At 44.1% G+C, this 19,302-nt stretch overlaps 2 protein-coding genes and 1 pseudogene across 2 annotated transcripts; all 3 read right to left on the minus strand.

Annotated features, from left to right (window-relative positions):
• Positions 1-1,822: 1,822 nt before the first annotated feature.
• LOC105912982 (nuclear factor 7, brain-like) lies at positions 1,823-6,280 on the minus strand. The gene is made up of 6 exons (XM_012841994.2): positions 5,567-6,280; positions 5,265-5,360; positions 4,868-5,101; positions 4,207-4,271; positions 3,335-3,450; positions 1,823-2,902 (listed from the first exon to the last, which is right to left on the minus strand). Exons 1-6 carry the CDS (start codon positions 5,999-6,001, stop codon positions 2,376-2,378), a joined length of 1,473 nt encoding a protein of 490 aa, XP_012697448.2. The 5' UTR covers positions 6,002-6,280; the 3' UTR covers positions 1,823-2,375.
• A 2,158-nt stretch (positions 6,281-8,438) lies between these two features.
• On the minus strand, positions 8,439-12,020 carry LOC105912983 (annotated as a pseudogene).
• Positions 12,021-15,194: 3,174 nt separating this feature from the next.
• On the minus strand, positions 15,195-17,241 carry LOC105912985 (C-X-C chemokine receptor type 5). The gene is made up of 2 exons (XM_012841996.2): positions 17,090-17,241; positions 15,195-16,474 (listed from the first exon to the last, which is right to left on the minus strand). The coding sequence occupies exons 1-2, from the start codon at positions 17,114-17,116 to the stop codon at positions 15,395-15,397; spliced, it is 1,107 nt and encodes a 368-aa protein (XP_012697450.2). The 5' UTR covers positions 17,117-17,241; the 3' UTR covers positions 15,195-15,394.
• Positions 17,242-19,302: the final 2,061 nt, after the last annotated feature.

The raw sequence follows: 19,302 nt of genomic DNA on the forward strand, positions 1-19,302 counted from the left end.
AGTGTTCTATGCAATTTCACACGGTGCACATTAATGTAAGATCACGCAGTACACACCGTGAATATAAAAGGGTGATACATTTCATAAGCACAGCACTCAAAAAGGCACAACACACAATAATCACAGCAAGCTAGATACACACTAAACCATTCACCTAGTCCCAATAGGCTGACACATATTCCTACTTATTGAGAAAATAATTCTTAAATCTTTTGGGTATATAGGCAAATGTACTAGTTTTTAGTGTAGATGTACTGATTTCAAGATAAATTGCCTAGCATATAGCCTTATTTCGAGATCATGGTCCATGGTGCTGAATATAAGCACGTTTTCCTACATACTGAGAAAATTATTCTTAAATATTTTGACAAATGTACTTGTTTTTAGTCTGGCCACACTAGTTTTAAGATATATTTGGGTTCTTTGAGGCTAGATATTTTTACTTTTTTTTACAAAGTCTTGGTAAGTCAAATCTTCCTGTTCTGTTGGCAGATAATTTAGCTTATTTTAAGTGATATATACCCCATTTTTTTTACTTTTTTTCTTGTTTTTGAAGGCTGATTTTTTGCAGTGTATGTAACTGAAGTTGACTGGAAGCCGATGTAACTGTAGTTGAAGCCTGTGTAACTGTACTTCCACGGTCAGGGCACTGTCTTGTGTGCTGTTGTACTTTTTGTGGTCGTTGTTTATGCAACACATAGATGTATGACATGCTCAGATTTACATTTACATTTACATTTAGTCATTTAGCAGACGCTTTTGTCCAAAGCGACGTACAAGGGAGAGAACAGTCAAGCTAAGAGCAATAAAAAAGCATGGTGTAACAATAAATACTACTTTACATGAGAATTAGAAAAACAACAACCTAGAAAAGAGGAAAAAGAAGTGCAGGAATGTAACTGCTGAAGTGCAAGTTAAGCGCTAGTCAGGTGCCAGTTAGGAGGGGAGGTGCTCTCTGAAGAGTTGGGTCTTCAAAAGCTTCTTGAAGGTAGAGAGGGACGCCCCTGCTCTGGTAGTACTAGGCAGTTCGTTCCACCAACGTGGAACTATAAATGAAAATAGTCTGGATTGCCGTGCTTGCACGGACGGCAGTGCCAAACGACGCTCACTAGACGAGCGCAGCGTCCTGGGTGTAACATTTGCCCTTACAAGAGCATTTAGGTAGGTGGGAGCAGAACCAGTAAGCACTCTGTAGGCAAGCATAAGTGACTTGAACCTAATGCGAGCAGCTACTGGCAGCCAGTGGAGCTCGATGAGTAGCGGGGTGACGTGTGCCCTTTTCGGTTGGTTGAACACCAGACGCGCCGCCGCGTTCTGGATCATCTGTAGTGGTTTCACCACGCAAGCCGGCAGGCCCGTTAGGAGGGCGTTGCAGTAGTCAAGGCGGGAGCTCACCAAGGTTTGCACCAGCAGCTGGGTGGCATACTGGGTTAGGTACGGCCTGATTTTGCGGATGTTGTATAGCGCAAAGCGGCACGACCTGGAGACAGAGGCGATGTGGGCCGTGAAGGTCAGTTGGTCATCAATAATGACCCCGAGGTTTCTTGCTGTTTTGGATGGAGCAAGAGATAAAGAGTCAGTATTGATCTTGATGTTGTGGTGGATGACCTGTTTGGCTGGGAAGACCATCAGTTCCGTTTTGGCCAGGTTCAGCTGAAGATTTGGTGTGATCAAATGTCTTTTGGTTTTGCATGTGAGGACTGGAGATTCTGACTCACTTTAAGGGCCAAAGCACAGAGACTGAAGCCCTGTTTGGACAAATATAGCCAAATAATGCCAGAGTTAATTATGGTGCCATCACTGAAAGTAGAATCATTTCAAATTCAACCAATAACTCACTTTATTCAACCAATCACCACACAGTGTCAACTCTATTATACATGCTTGCCCCTCCATCAGGTCACTGTGTTTAGTAACTGAAGTGAACTGAACTGAAGAATTCAAACCTATTATTTGCACATTTGCAAATAATGAGAAATAGAATATTCCTTGAATAGCGTTGCCCTCCCAGAGTGGATTAAATCCAATGAGAAAACCAGACACAGGTGGGCAGGGAACAACAAGACACAACGGGCAGTAATGAAAGGGGCATGAGCAAAGACACAAGGGACAACAAAAGCATATGGAACACAGGAGGTAAACATAGAAGCACATGACCAATCAAGGAAGCAAACACACGTAATAGAAACAGAAACACAAGACAACGCCAAACATAGGGAACATATGAATCATGATCAGGAGATCCTGGGCAGGATTGTGACAACATGAAATTAACACAATCTATATGAACATTAGTTAATGCATTAGCTGATATGGTTATGGTATTGATTATGAATTAACCTGGCACATTTATCCAAAGCCAATGAAATGTTGAATCAGTACCAGCAGAAAGTAAGTGGGCCACAGTTTTTCCCATCCATGTAGAGGCCTGGACACACACTGATGGAGCATGGCTGGAGGAAACTACAGAAGGATGAGTGTATCAGACTCATGGTGTCTGCATTATAAAAGGACACCTGCTGCTTCTCACAGTCCAGATACAGGCCAATCCTTCTGGGGAGATCCTGGGTAGGGTTTAATACAGGGAACTCGGAACCATCGTGAGTAAAGACAAAGCCACTATTCTTAAGGTGGAGCTGGATTTCCTTCTCTGGCAGCACAAGCAAAGCCACTTTAGTCATTTGACCTTTGGCCATTTCCACCTTGACTCCGATGCTCCAGTTTGGCTTTCCCCCCACCTCCAGCTCGCAGTAGTGTCTGCCAGTCTTGAAGGTCTGGGTGGTGCTGGCGCTGGGGTTGTAGCTTTTGTAGCTAATTCTGTCCGCCTGGCGAATGCTGTGACCCCCAGGAGACACCATGAGATAGGAGTCACCTGGGTCTTTAATGCTCAGACGCTCCAGGCCTTAGGAAGAGGAAAGAAAGAGTAGTGTTCACACATAACCAGAGCAATCACATCCATCCTCATACTAAAGAGGTTTACAGATTACTTTGAAGTCCACGCTATTCAAGGACATTTGAATAGCATGTAGTCTGAACTGTATACATTACTTCAGACTAGCGAGTTGGAAAAATGTTTGTTGATGTAGTTATGTACAGCATGTGTGTATTTATGTATGTATGTAAACCGTACTAAAGACCTGTTATCAAATGCAGCTGAGGTAAATAAAGGCCCAAGCCACTATTTGAGGAAATATTTAAGTATGTACATATGTATTTAGCCTATGTATTTGTTTATTTGTTTGTTTGTGAGTTTGTTTAGTTCTACTCTAGACAAACTTTGAATCAGAACAGCCATGTCTAGTCTCTTATTTTACGGTGACGTTCCACTCCTCACCTGGTTTGATGGTCTGCAGCATCTCCCTCCACACAAAGAAGGGCAGGTGGGACTCATAGGGACCCATTGACACAGAGTCAGGGGTCACCACCAGGTTCTTGACCTTTGACTTGAACCTGTGAACACATGCTCACGTTATTCTCACAGATCCCCAAGGGGTTAAAGGCTTCATCTTACCAGTCGTTATTGTGGTGAACAGTAAAGGGTAAAGACTGAGCTGGGGTAATAGACATGACTTGGTTAAATGTTCATTTAAAAACACATCAGTCATGCATAACTCCTGAAATAAGTATACTATAATAAGTTCAATAAGAAATGTAAATGTGAGTTCAATAAACCAGTTGTCAACTGTGGTAAACTGGGAAATGCCATAAAAATCAGGTGGTTGATTAATAAATCACTGATTGCGCAGTGCTGTATTGTACCTCGTTATAAAGGCACTTTTTTCTACCAAAAATGTTGTGCACTAGTTAGGCAGTATTTGGCTGAAACTAATATTTCAAAGGGAGTGCTTTTTTTTTTCAAAGATTGAGAACCACTGGTCTAGCTTGTCAGTGTGGTTCAAATGATTGGTTGAGTCTCTATCTCATTAAAGCATGCAGTTTTGAGGGTGACTTGAAAAGACCATTCATACTGTATGTACTGTGCCTGTTATGTTTGTGCATAATTAACAAGAAGAAGCTTGTGAGACGGTCAGCATTAAAGCCAGCGGCTACTTTTACTGAACGTGAATCAAAGTAACAACAGGCATGAGCAATCACATAGCTAGGCATTACTAATCCTAAATCCTAACAGAACTCTATAGCGCCATCATGTGGGTGCTCAAAATACTACAGTACCCTATTTACCCTATTTACTTATTTTGTACTTACTTTGTCTGTCCATCCAATCTTTCTTTCATCCCCTCTGTTACAGGAAATCCTTTGTCATGCCACCACTAGCCACACACACACAGACACACACACACAAACACACACACACGCACACGCACACACTTGCACACACACACACATGCATACACACACACACATACACATGCACGCACACACACACACAAACAATGAAAAACAAACAGTTGAGAGCACATGTAGGGAGTGCTAAAAGATAAGGAATGCAGTAAGATGGCCCTACAGAGGTATGGGGTTGGGATAACACAGGGCATGGGTCCAAGCCTGTGGTCCTGGGGCTCAACTGGTAGAGCAAGACTTTGAGCTGGTTTGTATAAAAGTGTCTGCCCAATTAATTTGCTTGAGTGTAACAAGCTGCTTGAGACTAAATGAGTCGTCTACAGAACAATGTAGTAGGCTAGTTGTATTTAATTGCATTCAGTGCAATTTACAATAAGATTGTATCAAGGTGCTTAAAAGAGCACAGGGCCTGAACCCTAGACTATGGTATTCCAACTTGTGGAGCCTGATTCCTCAGTGTTCAATGATGCATATACTGTAGACATATCTGCCTTGTGAATGCGTGTGCCTCTTTGACCTTGAGTAACTGAGAGGGTGTCAGTGTGAGTGTGTGGTCCTCTCTGACCTGCAGGAAGTGGTCAGGTCGGGGGATATCCAGTGCAGACTTCAGTATCACTGCCTTGTCTTGGCCATCGGCTGCTTTCCCCTGGATGTCAAATAGGTTTTGCTGCATGGCTGACACAGACCTCTTTCTCTTCTCCTCCAGCTCCCTCTGTATCTCCTCCTCTCTCTTCCTCAGAAACTGGTGCAGTACCTCAAACTGGGAAGAGACTTGGGCCTGAAGAACATCAGACCTCTCCTGCCGTTGTCCAAACCAACATAGAAAGTTAAAAAAAAGTCCTTGTGGTAAATATTACGTCAAATAGTATCTGACTGGTTTCTGGTAATTATTTGGAGGTGATACTAAACATCATCACAGCCGAGTGCCCAGAAAACTTTGGGCAAAGCCTTGTCTCACCCACCTCACTCTTGGCAATCTCAGCAAATTGGTCTTGAATGAGGACATCGAGTACTTGGTTCTCTTTCACCAGAAATCCCAGAGCTCCTTTCAGCTCACCCTACAACCCAACATGAGACTCCACGGCTCAGCACATGACCCATTACAACACCAACAGTGTCATAGAAATATATTATATAGATATAATGTAATATACGTTATATTATTATATAATATAATATGCATCTCATTCTGGGAGTATTAGCATACACACATACACACACCCACACAGCTTGGAACTTGGGAATTTAGTTGCACCGCACACACCTTGTTTTTCTTGGCTGCCTCGTCCACCGGTTTGAACGTGTGTCCCTGGTGTTTTTCCTGATCCTTACAGATGGTGCACGCCAGCTTCTGATCGGTCATACAGAACAGCTTCAGCTTCTCGTCGTGTTCAGCGCAAATCAGGTCTCCCTGAGGCTCTGGGGCCTTCTGTGGCTTCTGTGGCTTTGTCTGACCCTTCGAGGTGTCCAGGTATTCTCTGACAGTCGCAGTGATGTTGCGGACGAACCTGCTCTCTCTGATGTCACTCGAGGAGAAGGGGTGCCTGCACTCGGGGCACAGGCTGGCTCCAGCGGTCACATTGATGTAACCGGTAATGCAGTTGCGACAGAATGAGTGATCGCAGGGCAGGCTCACCGGATCGGTGAAATCACTCAAGCACACTGCACACTGAATCTGCCCGGACAGTATTGAAGCCATCGTGAGTTTTCACCAAATACAGTCTTGGTCCTGTACCTAAACAGATCTCACCCAGCAGCTCTCAAGCAACTCTGTGTCAGTGCAGTGAGGGAACACAGACCAAGACTGAGGAGAAACAGAAACTGTTTGCATGTGTATGTACGCTTTCAGCAGGATGAGTTATGCCCAACGGTTGGCACCAGAAGTGGTCAAACTGGATTGTCTTATTTCCTTTGTACGTTGCTTTGGATAAAATTGCCTGCTAAATTACTAAATGTATATGTAAATGTACAATATAGTGAGTACAGAAGTGAGTACACCCTTGTGCAATATATATAAAATTGTATCGCCTTACAGTAATTGCATTACTTCTAAGTTGAATAGTTGGGTATTTGCTCTTAACCGTTTACATTTACTATAATAAAAATACATGCCCCACAGTCGACATGCAACAAAAGACAGTACACCTTTCATTACTGAGAAGTGTGCAGTAATGTAGAGTAATGTGCAGTAATGTAGGGTAGTGATGTAGGGTAGTGTGCAGTAATGTAGGGTAGTGTGTTGTAATGTAGGGTAGAGTGCAGTAATGTAGGGTAGTGTGCAGTAATGTAGAGTAATGTACAGTAATGTAGAATAGTGTGCAGTAATGTAGGGTAGTGTGCAGTAATGTAGGGTAGTGTGCAGTAATGTACGGTAGTGTGCCATGTACTCACCTGCTCTGTGTCTCAGCAACGTTGTGTCACAGGCCGGCCTGGTTCACGCCCTCTGTAGTCTGTGATCTGGCATGTCAGTGCTGTTCCGTAGGCTCTGTGCTAGGTTTTCCCTCTGCCCTGTCTCCTGACTGAGAGCACACCAGGACTGACATTCAGTGCCAGATTACCGCGTCATTTTCCTGAGCCTTGTTGGAGAGCTACTTCTGGATTCTGTCTTCAACCAAGCTTATTCTCGACCCATGCCTGTTTTTGGACTCTGATTCTTGCCTTGTGTTACGGAAACTTTTGCCCATCTGCCAATCTGTTGCCAACCTCTTTCTGTGTTACCACGTGAGTCAAGCCAAGTCCCTTTTGTACCGCTGCCTGTATTTTTGCCTACCTGTGTACCAACCTCTCTGCCTGTTTTTGACTGAACCTTACCTGTACCTCTACTGTGACCTTTTGATTTTTGAGTTCCCTTTTTGACTTTTCTGTTGCCAACTGGGTGTCTTGCCTGACTGCTTCAAACGCATTAAAGAACACCTTAACTGTCCTGCTGCTCCTGAGTCTGCTTTTGAGTTCACTATATTTACCTGGCCTCACCGGCCATGACACGTTGTGCTGCATTTTTTTTAATGAAATTCATACCTATTCATATAACCACCCATACAACTAGCCACGAGGACAGACTTGGTAATCATCACATGTCACATGTTTTATAGAATATGGTTGTCTATTGTCTGCTCTATGTAAAGCACAAACTTCAGAGCACACAGCAGCCTGTCTTGCACGGCTCTTTTGTGGTCTGTGCACAGATTTTAAGCGCCAGAACAACCTCTTCACACGATGGGCACAGTATAAAGACATGAGTACATTTTCAAGAAGGTCTTTGTGGATCCATTGTTCCAGAACAAGTGAGCTGACCCATGGCCCTTTTATCTATCCATCTTAAGGTTCTGATTGGTGTGTGACTCAGCCTCTTTGACTGTCTTTGTAGTTGACTGGAAGCCTGTGTAACTGTACTGCCACGGTCAGGGCCTTGTCTTATGTGCTGTTGTACTTGTTGTACACATAGATGTATGACATGCTCAAATTTGGTGTGATCAAATGTCTTTTGGTTTTGCATGTGAGGACTGGAGATTCTGACTCAGGTTAAGGACCAAAGCACAGAGACTGAAGCCCTGTTTGGACAAATATAGCACAAATAACATCCGATTTACTGGGTAACAAACGTGTAATGCTTCACCTCAGGTAGGACCCAGACACACAACTCAAGACACAAACTTTAAATCAAAACAAGAACTCTTAGCTGACATCTAGGAACAGCGCAGCGAGCCAGCATGGACACAAACACTAAGTAACCACAAACAGTCAAAGAACTGGGGAAACAAGAGGGTTTAAATCCACAGAAGTAAATCCAATGAGAAAACCAGACACAGGTGGGCAGGGAACAACAAGACACAACGGGCAGTAATGAAAGGGGCATGAGCAAAGACACAAGGGACAACAAAAGCATATGGAACACAGGAGGTAAACATAGAAGCACATGACCAATCAAGGAAGCAAACACACGTAATTGAAACAGAAACACAAGACAACGCCAAACATAGGGAACATATGAATCATGATCAGGAGATCCTGGGCAGGATTGTAACAACATGAAATGAACACAATCTAAATTAACATTAGTTATTGCATTAGCTGATATGGTTATGATACTGATTATGAATTAACCTGGCACATTTATCCAAAGCCAATTAACTGTATCAGTACCAGCAGAAGGTGAGTGGTGCACAGTTTTTCCCATCCATGTAGAGGCCTGGACACACACTGATGGAGCATGGCTGGAGGAAACTACAGAAGGATGAGTGTATCAGACTCATGGTGTCTGCATTATAAAAGGACACCTGCTGCTTCTCACAGTCCAGATACAGGCCAATCCTTCTGGGGAGATCCTGGGTGGCGTTTAATACAGGGAACTCGGAACCATCAGTAAAGATGAAGCCACCATTCTTAAGGTGGAGCTGGATTTCCTTCTCTGGCAGCACAAGCAAAGCCTCTTTAGCCATTTCCACCTTAACTCCGATGCTCCAGTTCGGCTTCCCCCCCCACCTCCAGCTCGCAGTAGTGTCTGCCAGTCTTGAAGGTCTGGGTGGTGCTGGCGCTGGGGTTGTAGCTTTTGTACTTGGCGCTACTTCTGTCTGGCCGGCGAACGCTGTGACCCTCAGGAGACACCATGAGATAGGAGTCACCTGGGTCTTTAATGCTCAGACGCTCCAGGTCTTAGGGAGAGGAAAGGAAGAGTAGTGTTCACACATGACCAGAGCAATCACATCCATCCTCATACCAAAGAGGTTTACAGATTACTTTGAAGTCCACGCTATTCAAGGACATTTGAATAGCATGTAGTCTAAACTGCATACATTGCTTCAGACTAGCGAGTTCGGAAAATGTTTGTTGATGCAGTTATGTACAGCATGTGTGTATTTCTGTATGTATGTATACCGTACTTCCTAAAAGTAAAAAACGTGATTCAATTAAAATAATGGACGGGGTCGAAACAAACAAATAAAGGTCGGCCCCCAACTACGAAGAAATATCCGAGTGATATTGATTGGTGACATGGTGAAAATGTCATTCTTGTGCAACAAAACTTTAATTTAGGAGGTACTACGCTGTAACTGAACTAGCAGCGGCGCAACCGAACATGGCTACAGGAAGTGTTGAATTTGTACTTACAGCACATGCACTAAAAGAGGGAATTAGAAATAAAGGCCTGCATCAAATACAACCTGCCAAATAAAGACCTGTTATCATATGGAGCTGAGGTAAATAAAAGCCCCAGCCACTATTTGAGGAAATATATATGTATGTACATACATGTATTTAGCATATGTATTTGTTTGTTTGTTCTTGTGCGACAAAACTTTAATTTAGGAGCTACTACACTGTAACTTAACTAGCAGCGCAGTGCAGTGCAACCGAACATGGCTACAGGAAGTGTTGAATTTGTAGTAACAGCACATGCACTAAAAGAGGGAGTTAGAAATAAAGGCCTGCATCAAATACAAGCCTTCCTCAAAAAAAGACCTGTTATCATATGCAGCTGAGGTAAATAAAGGCCCCAGCCACTATTTGAGTAAATATTGAAGTATATACATATGTATTTAGCCTATGTATTTGTTTATTTGTTTGTTTGTTAGTTTGTTTAGTTTTACTCTAGACACACTTTGAATCAGAATAACCCTGTCTAGTGTCTTATTTTACGGTGACGTTCCACTCCTCACCTGGTTTGATGGTCTGCAGCATCTCCCTCCACACAAAGAAGGGCAGGTGGGACTCATAGTGACCCATTGACACAGAGTCAGGGGTCACCACCAGATTCTTGACATTTGACTCGAACCTGTAAACACAAGCTCACGTTATTCTCATAGATCCCCAAGGGGTTAAATGCTTCATCTTACCAGTCGTTATTGTGTTGAACAGTAAAGGGTAAAGACTGAGCTGGGGTCAGAGACATGACTTAGGAATGCATAGTTTACCATGCCATTACCATTAAACCATGCAGTTTTGAGGGTGACTTGAAAAGACTATACGACCTATAAGTACTTACTTTGTCTGTCCATGCATCTTTCTTTCATCCCCTCTATTAAAGACACACACACACACACACGCACACACACACATGCACACACACACACGCAAACAATGAAAAACAAACAGTTGAGAGCACATGAAGGGAGTGCTGAAAGATAAGGAATGCAGTTAATTTGGCCCTACAGAGGTGTGGGGTTGGGATAACACAGGGCACGGGTCCAAGCCTGTGCTCTTGGAGCTCAAGTGGTAGAGCAAGATGCTAATAATGCCAAGGTCATAAACGTGATGATAAGATACATACTGATAAGAACATTTATAGATAAGCCCTGCACTAGGAGCTGGTTTGAATAAAAGTGTCTGCCAAATGAATTTAGCTTGAGTGAAACAAGCTGCTTGAAACAGGCTGGAGGAGTCATCCACAGAACAATGTAATAGGCTAGTTGTATTTTATTTAATTCAATTTAATTTCTATAGTGCCAAAACAATAAGATTGTCCCCAGGCGCTTTACAGAGCCCAGGGCCTGAACCCTGGACTATGGTAGTCTAACAGGAGGAGCCTCATTCCTCAGTGTTCAATGATGCATATACTGTAAACATATCTGCCTTGTGAATGCGTGTGCATCTTAGACCTTGAGTAACTGAGAGCGTGTCAGTGTGAGTGTGTGGTCCTCTCTGACCTGCAGGAAGAGGTCAGGTCGGGGGATCTCCAGTGCAGACTTCAGGATCACCACCTTGTCTTGGCCATCGGCTGCTTTCCCCTGGATGTCAAATAGGTTTTGCTGCATGGCTGACACAGACCTCTTTCTCTTCTCCTCCAGCTCCCTCAGCATGTCCTCCTCTCTCTTCCTCAGAAACTGGTGCAGTACCTCAAACTGGGAAGAGACTTGGGCCAGAAGAACATCAGACCTCTCCTGCCGTTGTCAAAACAAACATAGAAAGTAAAACAAAGTCCTTGTGGTAAATATTACCTAAAATAGTATCTGACTGGTTTCTGGTAATTATTTGGAGGTGATATTAAACATCATCACAGCCGAGTACTCAGAAAACATTGGGCGAAGCCTCGTCTCACCTCACTCTTGGCAATCTCAGCAAATTGGTCTTGAATGAGGACATTGAATGCTTGGTTCTCTTTCACCAGAAATCCCAGAGCTCTTTTAAGCTCACCCTACAACCCAACATGAGACTCCACGGCTCAGCACATGACCCATCACAACAACAACAGTGTCATAGAAATATATCATATATATAATATAATATACGTTATATTATCATATAATATAATATGCATCTCATTCTAGGAGTATCAGCATACACATACACACACCAATACAATGAAACTGGAGACTTTGAAAGTCGGCTGCCTCCTTCATCGGTTTGAACGTGTGTCCCTGGTGTTTGTCCTGCTCCTTACAAATGGTGCAAGCCAGCTTCTGGTCCGTCACACAGAACAGCTTCAGCTTCTCGTTGTGTTCATCGCACATCAGGTCTCCCCGAGGCTTGGTCTGACCCTTCGAGGTGTCCAGGTATTCCCCTACAGTTGCAGTGATGTTGCAGACGAACCTGCTCTCTCTGATGTCAGTCGAGGAGAAGGGTTGCCTGCACTCGGGGCACAGGCTGGCTCCAGCAGTCACATTGATGTAACCGGTAATGCAGTTGCGACAGAATAAGTGATCGCATGGCAGGCTTACCGGATCGGTGAAGTCACTGAAACACACTGCACAATGAATCTCCTCGGACGATATTGAAGCCATCGTGGGTTTTCACCAAATACAGTCTTGGTCCTGTACCTAAACAGATCTCACACCGCAGATATCAGGCGACTCTGTGTCCGTGCAGTGAAGGAACAAAGAACCAAGGCTGAAGAGAAACAGAAACTGTTTGCATGTGTGTCACGACCCAGCCTGGTCTGCCCGGCCCCTGCTATCAGTGCTCTCTGTTTCCACAGCTGGGTAGCAGAGTCTGCGCAGGTGCCCACAGGTATCCGAAATGTTGGCTTAATGAGCTCCACCATAAGAGGGCCATGGCGCAGGGTGCAGGAGTAATGTAGAGAGGTGTGCAGTAATGTAGAGTAGTGTGCAGTAATATAGGGTAGTAATGTAGGGTAGTGTGCAGTAATGTAGGGTAGTGTGCAGTAATGTAGGGTAGTGTGCAGAGTAATATAGGGTTGTAATGTAGGGTAGTGTGCAGTAATGTAGGGTAGTGTGCAGTAATGTAGGGTAGTGTGCAGTAATGTAGAGTAGTGTGCAGTAATATAGGGTAGTAATGTAGGGTAGTGTGCAGTAATGTAGGGTAGTGTGCAGTAATGTAGAGTAGTGTGCAGTAATATAGGGTAGTAATGTAGGGTAGTGTGCAGTAATGTAGGGTAGTGTGCAGTAATGTAGGGTAGTGTGCAGAGTAATATAGGGTTGTAATGTAGGGTAGTGTGCAGTAATGTAGGGTAGTGTGCAGTAATGTAGGGTAGTGTGCGATAATGTAGGGTAGTGTGCAGTAATGTAGAGTAGTGTGCAGTAATATAGGGTAGTAATGTAGGGTAGTGTGCAGTAATGTAGGGTAGTGTGCAGTAATGTAGGGTAGTGTGCAGAGTAATATAGGGTTGTAATGTAGGGTAGTGTGCAGTAATGTAGGGTAGTGTGCAGTAATGTAGGGTAGTGTGCAGTAATGTAGAGTAGTGTGCAGTAATGTAGGGTAGTGTGCAGTAATATAGGGTAGTAATGTAGAGAGGTTTGCAGTAATGTAGGGTAGTGTGCAGTAATGTAGGGTAGTGTGCAGTAATGTAGAGAGGTGTGCAGTAATGTAGGGTAATGTGCAGTAATATAGGGCAGTAATGTAGAGTAATGTGCAGTAATGTAGGGTAGTGTGCAGTAATATAGAGTAATGTGCAGTAATGTAGGGTAGTGTGCAGTAATGTAGGGTAATGTGCAGTAATATAGAGTAGTGTGCAGTAATGTAGGGTAGTACTGCATCTGAATGGTATGTGATCAATCAGGCCCAAGACAATGGTACCTTAAAACCTGCAACAAGCTTTGAGGTAGGCCGATGGAGCCTATGTAGGCAACTACTTTTGGTGTCACCGTCATCATGTTCATTTTGATGCTATACGGTCATGTGAAGGACAGATAAACACACCTGTTGTTCCCACTAGCTGACCAGCGTATTAACTAGACACCCAATCTTCAGTGATGGTTGTCCATCAGCTCAAATGTTTTGTTTTGTCTATCTGTTTGAAATGCTAATGGAAACAGGAAACAGCTTCATCTAGTGGCCATTATTGAGAAGAGCCCGCTGAAGACAGGGGTAACAGCAAAAATTGTTGTCACACCGAGAGTGGATCTCTGTTTATCCCTTTTTTTTCTTAAACTACACATGATCTTATGATATAAGGATCTGATAAATCTTCACAAAGACAGAAAGAACAAAAAGATGAAAAAAAAGAAAGACAAGAAATGAAAGAAATAAAGACAGTAAATATATGGATCAACAGATTGGATCAACAGATTCTGTTCTCTCACGCCCCATCTCTTCCCCTGTTTGCTTCAGCAGCCATCTTCTCCTGTCCCAAGGGACCTGCCTGAAACCTGCCTCACATTAGTACACACACCCACACACCCACACACTCGCGCTCTACTGAAGCAGAGTGCCCACACAGAGGTGGACATTGAGTAATGAGTAGTCCTGTATGTACTGCAGCTGTGTCCTCAATCACAGCATTACACATGTGCCCTATTGACTGCAGTATGAGAATGACTCAGTGGAAACTCAGTGTTTATTACCACTCAAACAGGTGCAGATAGGAATGGAAAATTGAGTTCGACCTAATGCCTATTTTAATCTGAGGCGAGTCTTTGTTCCTGTTTTTTTTTTTTTTTTTTTTAACCTAGGTTATTATCAAGAACTGCTTCTTACTGAGAAAAGTGTTATCTGTTATTTGAAAAGTAGTAGCAAGGTATGCATGGCAGGAGGCTAAAGGGTAAAGGTGCACAGTGGAGAACCTCTGTGATATATGAATGCCAAGAGGACGAATGAGCTTCAGAGATCCCCACCTAAGGACTCAACAACCTCACCTCGCCACATCCCACAGTGATGCCCTGAGACCAGCCCTCGCCACATCCCACAGTGATTCCCTGAGACCAGCCCTCGCCACATCTCACAGTGATGCCCTGAGACCAGCCCTTTAAGGTGGCGTCCTGTAGGAGAGGGTCATGTATGACACACCAACATTGAACTGGCACTAAACAAATCAGTTATGATTGTTTACCTTATGTGTCAGACATCAGAACCTTGACTATTCAAGCTAACTGAGCATCGTGTCTGGAGGACGTTCCAAGCAAACAAGCCCAGCGCTGCTAGTGCCTCCAGTCTGAATCTTCAGACATGGTGAACCTGACATGCCAGCATTGCTTGATGTAGAAACATAAATGGATGTGATGTGTGTTTGAGATTAGCTTTCACCTTACATGGAGGTGTGTTTTCTGTCCACCCACCTCTGTTGCCAACACTTCTTCTAAACTATCCCTCTTTCCCATATAAAAAGAAGTCTGTACAATTCAGAGAGGTTCATTTTTATATAGTATGTATGATAAGTTATAATGTGTTAACCCACATAATTATAGCCTTTCATATACAGTAAAATATAGGTTTTATAAATGGTGTACCTTGCCTGGTGAGGCGCATTTTTGCCGTTTTAGTATAAAATGTACATGCAAGCTCACAAATGTATAATGCAGGCGTTGTTCATGACGTGTGATTTGTTGATTTGTTTTTGCAGACCTTTTCCATATGAGTCACACATGCACATACTCATGCTGTTTCCTGATAGGACTAATCAAACATCTATCAGACCAAATAGAAAGTTTGAAACAATTTGTCAAACAATGTGTCAAGATGAAGATTTGGGGGTGAAAAGACGAAATGATGCAAGACACAGGTAAGAGCTACACATTTATTTAGGAAGCAGTTTTCAGAAAGCTATTTTAGAAGGATGTGCTCAATCACAATGCTACTTGGAAATTCCACTCAAGCTAATTCATCCAAAAGCCTTAATTTACAAAGCTCGCACACTAATCTACTCTTAGATTGGGGGGGGGGGACTTGCTACAGGTGCTGTGGAGTCTTGAGTATTTGGACCTCAGATGAGTTTGCTGTTGGTTGTGGCGGTGAGTCCCTCTGAGAAAGATGTCCTGCTGCTGTACTGGGCAGGCAAACACACACGGCACAGACGCCACTTTCCCAGCAGCCGCAAGAGCTCCTTCCGGAAGCGCACCCCCATGAAGGCGTAGAGGATGGGGTTCAGGCAGCAGTGCATGTAGCCGATGCTCTCGCTCACCACCAGACTCTGCATCAGCAGCCCCTTGGAATCGCAGCTCAGGCCTGCCAGCGGGCCCACGATGACCAGCGTGTCCAGCAGCTTGGTGAGGTTGTAGGGCAGCCAGCAGAAGCAGAAGACGGCCGTGAGCAGCAGAGCCAGCCGCACGGCGCCCTGCTTCTCCAGGCTGCGCTGGCTGCGGCACAGCGTCAGCACCACGGCCGAGTAGCAGTATCCCATGACGGCCAGCGGCGCGAAGAAGCCCAGCAGGTGCGTCAGGGAGCGGCTGAGCAGCGTCCAGTTGCTGCCCTCGATGCCCTCGTAAGAGCACGCCGGGCCAGAGGCGGGGTGGTCGATGACCGTCGTGAACACGGCCTCGGGCACGGACAGGCCGAGGCAGATGGTCCAGAGCAGGGCGCAGGTGAGGTGCACGGCGCGTGGCCGGCGGTTGTGCACGCTGGGGATGGCGTGAACGATGGCCAGGTAGCGGTCGAAGCTGATGCAGGCCAGCAGGAGGCTGCCGCACAGCAGGTTGAGGTGGGCCAGGACACTCAGCAGCTTGCAGAGGAAGACGCCGAACACCCAGCCCACTGCCTCCTTGGCCACCACGAACGGGAAGGTGGAGAGGAAGAGCAGGTCGGCCAGGCCCAGGTGCAGCAGGTAGATCTCGGTGATGCGCAGGGAACCTTTGCGCCGCAGCAGAACCGTCACCATGAGGCCGTTGCCCGCCAGGCCCAGCACAAACACCAGACTGTAGACCAGCGGAAGGAACACCATCTGGAACACCTGCAGCCAGCGATCCTCCTGGTCGCAGTCGCTATAACTACTCCTGCTACTGTCATTGTAGGAGTCTGTGTAATTCAATCCACCTTCATAATCATCAATGTATTCAGATGTATCCATCTGTAAGTCAACAAATATAAATATATGCAAGTCAGTGGTCAATTTACACTTATTCATTTACATGTCTGCATTTAACAGATGCCAATATCCCAAGTGAGTCATGGTGCGGTTACGATGTACCATTTGAAAAGGTATGTGTGTGTGTGTGTGTGTGTGTGTGTGTGTGTGTGTGCACACTCTTACTGATTCCTTTGCATCTGGAATATGAATTGATTCAACAACAACTGCCAACTAACCATATATGGTGCTCTACTATTTACTGTTTGTGTTTGTAGTGTTCTCTGAGAAACCATAATCAGTCCCAGAGAAGTCAACTCAAATCTATATTGACTATTAAATCACATACAAACATACAAACAAATACATCACATATATGCAAAATGTATCCTTTTACACATCATACATTTCAATTTAGTCCCCTGAATATTTCCCCTTTATCCCTCCAACACACAAACACAGGTCACGTACTTGTCGGACATACAAAAAAAAGACTGATTTGTCACATCAGCAGTTAAAATATAGCATATGCGGAAATGTATTTTAGTCTCTTAGTATTGCACATTAAACATGATCATAAGCCATTTTAAGACTAGCATCCAAATGTCTGATGCTTACCTCCAATGCTGTGAAGAATGCATGCATGGTTGTGTGTGTGTGTGTGTGCACTGGCCCTGGTCTCCTGTGAGAGTGACATCCTTGGGTGCCGAGGGGAGTCTGCAGCAGGGAGAGTCACCCAGCTGTGTGCTTCAGGCTTCCGCCGAGCATGGCTCACTTCCTCCTCCTTCAGGATGTCTTCGGGGCTCATTGTTGTAATGGTTTACCGTCTCACTGCTTCATAATAAAGAGGAGAAGTCATAATTCTGACTTCAGGGACGAATTGTTTGTGCTACATACCTAATGGCTGAAACCAGCATGCTAAATGGTAGATCTGTATATAGGCAGGCTACCTTTATATAATTTATGTAGCGTATGCGTGTATGATAATTAGTTATTGTATTGCATGTGTGATACTTAGTTATTGTATGTGTTGTGTGTTTGTATGTATCGCATGTGTGATACTTAGTTATTGTATGAATATACACCAGTAAATTGTGTATATGGATTATTATGAGAGGTTATTTATTATTATCTTTGGCTATTATCCAAGGATAGATAGCAAAATAATTTGGTATAGTGAAAATAACTAATTTAAATTACAGTAATGTGGTCATGATGTGAAAACATTGAAAGAATAAAACTTAAAGTTAAGTCCACATAGGTAGACTAGTGAGCACTCTTCTTACCATATTAGACCTAGAGGGAGTGAGGAAGTACCCCTTGCATTAATTTCAATGGCTGATGCTATGCTAGCTTCTTCAGCCCAGGAAGTAGGCCTGCCAATTTGACCACAGACATCTTTAAAGATGTCGTCCCAGGGGTGCTCACTTCTGGCACCATTACAAAAAATGTATTGGATTAGAATTGCACACTGCATCTTTAAGTCTTTTTGCCAATATCTTAGTCTCTCTAAATATTAGCTAATGGCCTCCTCTGGGCGTGTTGGGTCAGTATCAGCAGAAGGTGAGCGGGCCACAGTTTGTCCCATCCATGTAGAGGCCTGGACACACACTGATGGAGCATGGCTGGAGTAAACTACAGAAGGATGAGTATATCAGACTCATGGTGTCTGCATTATAAAAGGACACCTGCTGCTTCTCACAGTCCAGATACAGGCCAATCCTTCTGGGGAGATCCTGGGTGGCGTTTAATACAGGGAACTCGGAACCATTGTGAGTAAAGACAAAGCCACCATTCTTAAGGTGGAGCTGGATTTCCACCTTAAGAATCCATTTCCTGGATTGGCTGGCAGGACCAAGCACCAACAATGGTGAACTACCAAGCTAACAAACTTGTTTGTGTATTGATCCTATGATGATAGTGACCCAACCAGACAAAGGGCTTATCTGACAGTCCTGAAAATAATACACTGAGGCAACATAATGACCTTTTTATGGCCTAAATGAGGAACAAGCACACACCTGCTTGATTGTCAGAGGTGGAATTATTGAGAGGAAGTAAAACATGCCACATTAATTCAAAAAACAAACGTATGACAAATATTGTCTTTGGGACACCAAGAAACCATAGTACACCTTGTAAGATCTTGGCCTCCGACTTTTCCATCATTTTCATAAAATAGGACTTCTTCACTATTCTGAAATAGTGCTGTATAACATGAGACTGATGATGGCAGACACTTGCTCTATTAGTACTCACTCCGCAGGCTGTGAACTTTCACAAGTGCTGTTCAGCCTCAGAGAAGACCCGCTTGCACTTTCACACACACCCTCCATCTCTCTCTCTCTCAAGCACACACACACACACACATGTGCACACGCATACAGACAAACACAAACACACATAGACAAATACATAGACACAAAAATCTAATTTTTGTGTTTTACATCTAACATTAACAGGAACATGGGGACCTCCTTTAGGCAGACATAAGCCACAATGTAACATTCCTGGCCTAAACAGTATCAGGAAAGGATGCTGACACATAATTGACACCATGGGATGGAGCATGTGATGACCACAAGGATGAATATAATGCATTGTGAACCCCCCCTTCAAACCTTCACTTTTTCCTAGTCTTGATAGAAACCAGCCAAGACTATTTTGGTCAACATGTCTTTTACTGAAATAATGGGACTGCATGTGTGACATGAGTTGAGTTTGTAATAAGAAGGGTCTTTGCCCCAGAGAGCTTTGGATTTGTTCCTTTACCCTTGTGGTGCTTGCAACTTTCCCTGTGCCGTGAATAAATCTGCAGTCTCACACCGGGG

This window comes from Clupea harengus, chromosome 11, assembly GCF_900700415.2.
Source record: "Clupea harengus chromosome 11, Ch_v2.0.2, whole genome shotgun sequence".
NCBI lineage: Eukaryota > Metazoa > Chordata > Actinopteri > Clupeiformes > Clupeidae > Clupea > Clupea harengus.

Excerpts from the sequence above, each read along its gene's own strand:
- LOC105912982 (XM_012841994.2), bottom strand. The coding sequence starts at position 6,001 with ATGGCTTCAATACTGTCCGGGCAGATTCAGTGTGCAGTGTGCTTGAGT. Across the intron at positions 3,451-4,206 it reads AGATTGGATGGACAGACAAA|GTTCAAGTCAAAGGTCAAGA; the intron begins GTAAGTACAAAA and ends ATGTGTTCACAG. Across the intron at positions 2,903-3,334 it reads GCTGCAGACCATCAAACCAG|GCCTGGAGCGTCTGAGCATT; the intron begins GTGAGGAGTGGA and ends CCTCTTCCTAAG.
- LOC105912985 (XM_012841996.2), bottom strand. The coding sequence starts at position 17,116 with ATGCATGCATTCTTCACAGCATTGGAG. Across the intron at positions 16,475-17,089 it reads CATTCTTCACAGCATTGGAG|ATGGATACATCTGAATACAT; the intron begins GTAAGCATCAGA and ends GTTGACTTACAG.